Below are 9,899 nucleotides of genomic sequence, written 5' to 3' on the forward strand. Positions count from 1 at the left end.
CCCATGGGAACCAATTGTGCCCCTCTTCTTGCCGACTTGTTCTTTCATTCTTATGAGGCTGATTTCATACAGGAACTTATTAGGAAGAAAGAAAAGAAGTTAGCACTATCCTTTAACTTTACTTTCCGCTATATAGATGATGTTCTCTCACTGAATAATTCAAAATTTGGTGACTATGTTGAACGCATCTATCCCATCGAACTAGAGATAAAGGATACAACAGATACATAGGTCTCCCTCATATCTTCACTTACATCTAGAAATTGACAATGAGGGTCGGTTGAAAACAAAACTTTACTACAAAAGAGATGATTTCAGCTTCCCAATTGTGAACTTTCCATTTCTATGTAGCAACATTCCACCAGCGCCTGCATACGGAGTATATATCTCCCAATTAATATGCTATTCCCGGGCTTGTATTTCCTATCATGATTTCCTTGATAGAGGACTGCTACTCACAAGGAAGCTATTAAACCAAGAGTTCTAAATGGAGAAGTTGAAATCATCCCTTCGTAAATTTTACGGACGCCATCATGAGTTGGTTGACCGTTATAGAATATCCGTTTCACAGATGATATCGAATCGGTTCCTTATGTCGTAACTACTATCCCGTTCCCTTTTCACAAATTTGACCTACCGAATTAGACTATTTAACGGGTTTGTAATAACATTAGCAGCACGACGGGTGCCTCATGTGGAGCAGGATCTGCTTACCCTTCCGGAGCACCTAAGATCACCCAATGTTTTTGGTGGGGTTCGTGTTACTTCGACTTTAGTTTTCTATCTTGTGTCTTGTGTGCTATTATTTGTCTGTTTGTCTTTTTCTTTTTAAGCCATGGCGTTGTCAGTTTATTTTCGATCTATAAGTTTGAATGTCCCTCTGGTATCTTTCGCCCTTCTGTTTCAATTAACAACAATAATTCAAGGATACAAAAGCAACTGCTACAACAATAAAGCGAACAAGCATGTCAAACCAAGCTGGCAGAAACAAGTAGATACAGAAACCTGTAAGTTATTCAATAGAAGTAGTAAAGCGTACCTACTTAGCATGCAATTAGTTAATCCCCCAGCCCCTGTACCAAGTCAGGAATATGACAGTTGTTTTAAATTCTTTTAAAGCTTTTGATTTTGCCATTTGATAAAAGACTTTCCGTTTTGAATTTTTCTTGGAAATAATTATTTTTGCTAATTTACTTTTTACACTCTGATATGAAATCATGTCATTTTTACTGATATGAAATCATGTGATTTTTACTGGATATGAAATCATGTGATTTTTTACTAATATGAAATAATGTCATTCTTATATACCTTAAACTGATATGACATCGTGTGATTATTACTGATAGTGATATGCAATCATGTCATTCTTACGTACTTAAAACTGATATGAAATAAAGTCAGCCTAAAGTACTAGTCATGCTGATATTGTTAATATTATTATTATTGCCTCCAAAACCTCAGCATTGGAAGCTGATCGATGTAGAATATATTCTACAATAACGTCATAGAGAGTACACAGGTAGGTTAATGTATTGTTTTACTAAATTGTAAGCCAGCCCTTTATTTATTCTTTCCATTTATGGAATAGATTTGTTAGTCCCTGCTGTATTTTAATAAAAGGTATATCTAGTCAGCGTTCTCCTTTAACACCTTGGTTTTAACTCTTATAATTGTTCCTTTTGAACAAATAACTATACAAAAAAAATTACAAATGAAAATTTAAAAAAATCACTTTATCATAACATAAAAACTTAGATTACTTGGGAGATATACCTAAATAGGACAGCAACCCAAAACACTACGAAAATAGAATTACTTTTGGTGGTAAATGTGCATTCTTAAGTGAAAAAATATTTTTTTTATAAATATTTCAAGCTTCAAATGACACACTGAATATAGAATTCATATAATATGGTGAGTTGTGTAAGTATACACTTTTACTTTAATCCGAATATATTAAATTGATGTCTTAACCCGAATGATTTTTTTTATTAATTGTATCAGCTATGTTTCAATCCTGGCATATTAGATGCCTAATTCGTTAAAAAACATTGATTAATATTTATATAAGATAATAGGATTGAAAGACAATTCTAGGCAAATACAGTTAAATCTTTATACAATGTACCGCTTTGTTTTGTTTAAAACTTTATCAAGTATACAGCTATTATATAATAGATTATTTATATCAAGAACACACACCTTTCCATGTGTTTGTTTTCATTAGTCAATTACACAGCTCAGATTGCTCAATAATTTACCAATCTTGTAACCCGTACATTTTTCGTGGCAATATAATTTCCGATTTAGTGTTTAAATATTTTGAGAGACTGTTACATTTTCTTATTTCTTCTCCGACATGCAGCATATTTTTATAGATATCCTATTATGGTTAAGCCAAATTAAATTTAATAATACTCTTAACATATACCTTACATCCAAAAACTATACATTTCAGATTAAGGATGTACTCATGTCAGGTTAAGGAGTTTTTTCAGATGTTCGGACTCCTTGGTTTGTTTTACTTTTTACTTCGATACAGGGTAAAATATTTTGCCCAAATATCACCCACTTTAATTTTTATAGAAGACTATAATATCTCATAAAAGGTCCCAAACTTTATGCAGAATCTAGATTTCTTTTCTTACGATTTGAGACCCAATTAATGCCAAGGCTAAATATACAGAAAAAGTCCGAGTAACACTTTCCCCGCCATTTTTATAAATCATATATCTCAAAAAGGAGTTCCATAACCTTACAATAGTTTCAGTATCAATTTTAAACTCAAGAATTTTTTAATGTCACCTGACTACAGCATTAATAGCATTTTAGTTAAAAGGTATAACTGTCATGGTTATTTCGTAATTTATTGTTTTTGTATTTATGATATTGAAATTATGGTTTATACTTATAATAGATTGAGTATGTTTAGATGGTGAGTTTTTGAGGATATTAGTCCATTGAGATGCTTTCGTCAGTTTTGTCAGTTCAGCAATCCAGTTTTCCTTATTTTAAAGTTTGATAATATGTCTGTCGATAAATCATCGAATAAACCATTGTTAACTAGAATTTCTTTCGCCATATTATATGTTTCCTTATGTGAAAAAAAAGAACATGTAATCTTTTGTCTTCTGTTGTATGTATGCCTGACTTTATTGAATATTTGGAAATCTCTGAAATTTGTTTGATTTTATTTTTCTTCAAATGAAATTATATTGTCTATATTCATCTGCGGTATTAAATATTATCTTTTATCTTATTCGGAAAAATTAATTTGGCGTTATCTTCAAATTTAGTTCTAAATCTACAAACAGTAGTACTTTAATCCATTTAAGATGTATTCTTGAAATTTGAGTATCTATGCAAATCATTTTTTATACCCTTTATATGATAGTTTTACGACAAAATGTCTCCTTTAATCATATCTCGTTTTCTATTCCAAATGTTGTCATGTAACATCATTTATACGTTTTGTATACAATGTGTTGGCAATATAATATTGCTTGCCACATATGTTATATTTGGAAGTATAAAGTACACTACCATTGTGTTACTCAACTTTCTTTGTGACCAAATACTTATAATCCTGAAAATTTAATCAGCTTTTTTTTGACAAGACAATAAGTTTTGAAACTTTTCTTTATGTAGTAAAAACAAGTGCATTAACTTGTTATTGCTTCTTAGTTTTTAACCGGAGAATGAGCCAAATGTTTCTATTAATGACTTAAGTAAAGACATTTTTTCATATTTCAAAATGAGGGTTGTGTCACCTGCTAATTGACATAGTTTTATACAACGGTCAATTTTTTATTGTTAGAATTTAAACCTTTCGAAAAGTCTAGAAATACAATTTCTTCAATTACATTGAAGTTTTCAGTTTGGTGAACTACATCTTAAATTTGTCAAACGTGTCTTGTTATATAACTCATAATAAACAATTGTTAGCACATTTTAGATTTAGTGTCACCATTTTAAATAGAGTTCCACATTACTTTCGCCAAGACTAGGGGTTTGTTAAGATTATATTTTAAACACTACATCTCGCTGAGTTGACGACCCATTGTGGCCTTCGGCTGTTGTCTGCTCTTTGGTCGGGTTGTTGTCTCTTTGACATATTCCCCATTTCCATTCTAAATTTTATCTGTAATCTCTCCGCCTAATACTAACCCTTTTTTTTCTATTTACGTGTGTTGAATATATTATTATGCTGTTTTTGTCTGGGTGTGATGAGAGAAGCTTAAGATACAAAAAGGGAAATTCAATCTCATAAGTCGAAAATAAACTGACAACACCATGGTTAAAAAGACTAACAGACAAAACACAACGCAAAAACACAACATTTCAATGTTAAATACGTTAATACAAACCAAACTATATGTTTCTCGTTTTTTATATAGATTAGACCGGTGATTTTCCTGTTTGAAATGTTTTACACTAGTTATTTTGGGGACCTTTATATATTGCTGTTCGATGTGATCCAAGGCTCCGTGTTGAAGGCCGTACTTTGACCTATACTTGTTAACTTTTTTATACATTATGACTTGGAAGGAGAGTTGTCTCATTTTCACTCATACCACATCTTCTTAATCATATATGTTCAATAGTAAAATAATAGCAAAAGTTTATGCCGTGTGACAAAAACGCAGTGCTATTAATGCTATTTATTTTATTGTACATGCTGTATCTTTTTAATTTATAAAAGCAGTATTTTGGTATTGTGACCTGAAGTTTTATTCATATACAGTATCAGGTTTTAGGTAGCTGCTGAACGTAAAATTAATATTGAATCATCTATTGAATTTCTGATTTTTTTTCCTACAGAATAATTTTATTAGATAATAGTAGATATATATATATAACTTATTAAGCTTCTTAACTTGCTCTGATGTAGAATAGTACCTTCCATGGCCGAGGCAACGATGATATAAAAACACTCTTCAGTTTCAAATTATCGCCCTTCAGAATGCCCATCGTGGTTTGGAGTACCATTGCGGTTCAGAGTCCTATATATTTTTTACTTTTTTCCCGTTAGGAACACATTCTTTGATATTTCGTCCAGTGGAAATAATAATCCAGAATTTTTCTTCCATTTGGAATTAATATTATTCAACTACTATTCCATGAAACATCATACTGTGTTTTTTTTAGTTTATAGGATTTTACAAATTTTGTTTTGGAAGGTCGAACTCCATTTTTCATAATGATGTTTTGCCTTTATAATATGTATAAAAAGGAATGAAAAAAGTACAGTTGAACGTTTTTGAATAAATAAAATGATTTCTGGCTTAAATCTCAAAATGTGGGTTTTTTTATGACTGGGGATACATTGTTAAATTTTGTTCACGATTTTCACACAGACACCAGAAGTTATCCCTGTGGTGGTTGCTAATTGTACCTTTAGACTCGCCTCTTGATATTTTCAGATTTTCTTCACCAGTTAATATGTTCAGCAAAGACAAGATCAATTTTTTGAATTTTTCTCCGACGAGTCAATATGCATGTACCAAATGTATCAAGTATCGACGAATTTTAAATATCAACGAAGTACAGGTTGGTGCCCATATTGCCTTTGAACGAAACATGCAATTCTATCATGCTATCCTTTCTAACATTACAAACGTTCAAGATAGTGGTCGTGTGCAGATGCACATCATCCATGCATCATGTACAAACCAGTTGTCACTTGTAAAAAGTTTGTTTGGAAAAGATTTCAAACAGCATGATACTGTAGTTCAGGAAGTTCTCCCAGAATTAGATGCCGCTTCAGTAGGTCTACACCTAGTGCAATATGGTCGTCCAACGTATGAACATGAAAAAATATTAAGAAGAGCTTTGGCTCTTGTGGAGAAAAACCGTGGACAAGTAGTACCGGTAGGGTCTCTTTCGTCACAGAAAATTCGCCCAGAGGCACAGTTTCGTCAACATGCTCCAAACATCACATCAGGACACTTTGCAAGTTGGTGCGCGACTGGGGAAAACTTTTCTTTTGACGTAAAAGAAAAACAGAAAATGATCAAATATACTAGAGAACAGAATCAAATATCTATGTCTTTAGAAATGTTCAGTGACGAAGATCCAGTACAAAAGATTACAGAAAGACATCAACAGCAGTTAATATGTGACTCTTGTTTTCTAAAGGAACTTACCTTGCATATGAACTCTTTAAAGTGTCCCGAAAAGACATACCGCCTTATCTCGACCAATGCATGGACTAAGGAAAAGAAGATTCCGAAAGGATTGTATAGAGTAACATATACACCGACGAGTAATGAAGTTGTTATCAATATTAAGCATTACAACTCTAAATTCAAGAGACTTGCATCAGAGTCCATGAATGAAACATTCGTGTTTACACTCATCCCGGACAGAAATGTCACATGACAGAAACGTAAAATTGGGATTCCTTTATCCTTTTTTGGAAGATTCCAGAGAGTGATGACGATACACATGATAGATGACAAGAAGCGGCCAAACTGGCGATTTCACTGTTTTATAGTCTTATAGAAAATATTTATTGATACAAACAATATAGATAATTTCATATTTTATAAGCACCACTTTATGATTAATTTATATATATCTGTCATTAACAAAACTCTGATGTTTATCCTCTGTCTATGCATGGTAAGACAAAAGTCTTTGTATGAAACAGGAATGCCTAAATTTTTGTATTTATAATTTACACAAATAGATTATTGATCATGTTTTGAGATTTACTATTCATACAGTAAGGTTGGATTTGTAAAACTGTTGTACAAAGAGACAAACGATATGAAAGGGACATTAAAAAATCATCGAAAAAGTCGACAGTAAAACGACAAGATCATGATATAAAAAAAAATTTACTACAAAACTTTACACCAAAAACTAAGATTGAGGAACATGAACCCTACACAAAAACACACCACACAATAGTTATATCAGGTGTCATCGAAGTGTAAACTTGGGGCAAGCATCGTCTACATATTCGGTAATGCGTAGCTCGTATTCGGTGAGGTCATAATCGAAGACAGGCAAATAGGACTTTGACTAAGACATTTGGAACATATCCATGATATGTTGATGGGTCACTGTCGTTCACGCCCGGTAAATTCTTTATCATATTTACCTAGTTTTTAAGCTGGACTTTCATTAGTTGTATAATTTAATATTATAAAAACAGCTCCACTACATGATATCTGATTCAAATCTCATGGGGAGATAACAGTTTATCTCCTAGACAATGCTCGGAATCTCACTATCATGATATCACGTCGATTATTTCACTTAGTTAGGATGTCATGTGATTTTATGAGCTTTGATTGGTATGTTTTTGTTCTTTATGGGAACTAGGTTTTCCCCATTCCTATATATATAAAAAAAAAGATGTGGTACGATTGCCAATAAGACAAGTCTTCACAAGAGATTAAATGACACAGCAATATATTTTTTAAAGACCTTCTTAGCTAAAAATATATGCCTTATCCATTGTCAATGTTTTGTTATTGCTTGAAAAAAAAAAACGTTAATGTAAATAAAGTACAGTCGTAAAGTAAAGTTAAAGATCCTAATTTTGGATACATTAAGATATATATATATATATTGAAAACAAAGTTCAAACTTATGATTGCGTTGGATAAAAACCGCAATTTTTATACGTGTGCATGCAAAACAAATTTCTTGGTAGAGGGGTCTATATACAGCACAAACAACATTTTCCAAAAGACCTAAAAAGTGAAAAAGTATATTTTAACAAAACGCATTTGACTAGCAGGTTAAACAACGGATGTTCTTAAACCCTGCTGACTGCCATTGGCGATTGCCAAATAAACGGATCACCAGATGTAACAAAAGGCATCTTAACTATTAATTTGGTACCAAACAGAAAACAATAAACTTGCGGAAAAGATGGTATACCGCAAACAAAAGGTGCAAAAATTAGTACACCATATCCGGATTTCGACAATTAATGTCTCTTCAGTGATGTTAGGAATCGAAACGGTGTTTGGAAGGCCATATAATTTACCTCAATTTAGGATAGACTCTTGAATTTTGAAGATTCGAAATATGATGAACGGATCATATTAACCCGAAGAAAAATAAAAAACAGAAAAAAAGAAACGTAGAATAATTTTTGCCGTTTTGGAAATTCCAAAGTCAAATGGGACATCTGCATATGCCAGTCAATATTTGTGTGAAGTTTCATTAACTTTGGTGCATATTGAATTTTTGAACATTATTGCTGTTTCCATGGTAACGGCGGCCATCTTGAAAATGCCATACCCAGATTACAAATCTGCATATGCTGGTTAACATTATGGTATAGTTTCATAACAATTGGTTCATAGAATTCCAAGATATAAGCTGGACAAAAAAGTGGAAGAAAAATAAAAAACGGAAAAAAAGAAACGTAGAATAACAATATGTCACCCCAACTCCGTTGATGGTGCCATAACTAGATTTGTAATTGCTAGCAATAACGGATGGCACCTTCGTCCCCCCATTGCCATGGTAACGGCAGCCGTTTTGAAAATTCCAAAGTCAAAGAGGGCATCTACACATGCCAATTAACATTATTGCAAAGTTTCATTGAGTTTGAAGCATTTTAAAAAAAATTACATTTTTGCTGTTTCCATGGTAACGGGAGCCATTTTGGAAATTCCAAAGTCAAATGGGACATCTGCATATGCCAGTCAATATTTGTGTGAAGTTTCATTAACCTCGGTGCATATTTATTTTTTGAACAGTATTGCTGTTTCCATGGTAACGGCGGCCATCTATGCCATACCCCGATTGCAAATCTGCACATGCTGGTTAACATTATGGTATAGTTCCATAACAATTGGTTCATAGAATTCCAAGATATAAGCTGGACAAAAAAGTGAAAGAAAAATAAAAAACAGAAAAAAAGAAACGCAGAATAACAATATGTCACCCCAACTCCGTTGATGGTGCCATAACTAGATTTGTAATTGCTAGCAATAACGGATGGCACCCTCGTCCCCCCATTGCCATGGTAACGGCAGCCGTTTGGAAAATTCCAAAGTCAAAGAGGGCATCTACACATGCCAATTAACATTATTGCAAAGTTTCATTGAGTTTGAAGCATTTTAAAAAAAATTACATTTTTGCTGTTTCCATGGTAACGGGAGCCATTTTGGAAATTCCAAAGTCAAATGGGACATCTGCATATGCCAGTCAATATTTGTGTGAAGTTTCATTAACCTCGGTGCATATTTATTTTTTGAACAGTATTGCTGTTTCCATGGTAACGGCGGCCATCTATGCCATACCCCGATTGCAAATCTGCACATGCTGGTTAACATTATGGTATAGTTCCATCAACATTGGTTCATAAATTTCCGAGATATAAGCTGGACAAAAAAAGTGGAAGAAAAAGAAAAAAAAGAAAAAAAGAAACGAAGAATAACAATATTTCAACCCAACTCCGTTCAGGGTGCCATAACTAGATTTGTATTTGCTAGCATATTGCTTTTTTTTTTACTTTTTTTAGCTGTTTCCATGGAAACGGCGGCCATCTTGAAAATGCCATACCCCGGTTACAAATCTGCACATGCTGGTTAACATTATGGTATAGTTCTATAACAATTGGTTCATAGAATTCCAAGATATAAGCTGGACAAAAAAAGTGGAAGAAAAATAAAAAACGGAAAAAAAGAAACGTAGAATAACAATATGTCACCCCAACTCCGTTGGGGGTGACATAAAACGGAGTTGGTGTGACATATTGTTATTCTACGTTTCTTTTTTTTCTGTTTTTTTTATTTTGTTAAAAGCACTTTTTTCGGATTCTAAAGTAAGGCATCGAGAGTATAATCCGTTTAATTTAAAACAGTGATGATAAATCGGACGAAAATAAGCAAATGTTCATACAATAGTCCAGAAATTGACCACGA

The 9,899-nt window shown here is 32.8% G+C and overlaps 1 protein-coding gene across 1 annotated transcript; it reads left to right on the forward strand.

The window, feature by feature from the left end:
* The first annotated feature begins 463 nt into the window (after positions 1-463).
* On the forward strand, positions 464-6,649 carry LOC127719649 (uncharacterized). The gene is made up of 2 exons (XM_052225879.1): positions 464-1,007; positions 5,427-6,649. The coding sequence occupies exon 2, from the start codon at positions 5,446-5,448 to the stop codon at positions 6,382-6,384; it is 939 nt and encodes a 312-aa protein (XP_052081839.1). The 5' UTR covers positions 464-1,007; positions 5,427-5,445; the 3' UTR covers positions 6,385-6,649.
* Positions 6,650-9,899: the final 3,250 nt, after the last annotated feature.

This window comes from Mytilus californianus, unplaced genomic scaffold (assembly GCF_021869535.1).
Source record: "Mytilus californianus isolate M0D057914Y unplaced genomic scaffold, xbMytCali1.0.p SCAF_11, whole genome shotgun sequence".
In the NCBI taxonomy this organism is placed as follows: domain Eukaryota; kingdom Metazoa; phylum Mollusca; class Bivalvia; order Mytilida; family Mytilidae; genus Mytilus; species Mytilus californianus.

Bases quoted from the DNA above. Each gene is read 5' to 3' on its own strand.
- LOC127719649 (XM_052225879.1), top strand. From the start codon at position 5,446: ATGTTCAGCAAAGACAAGATCAATTTTTTGAATTTTTCTCCGACGAGT.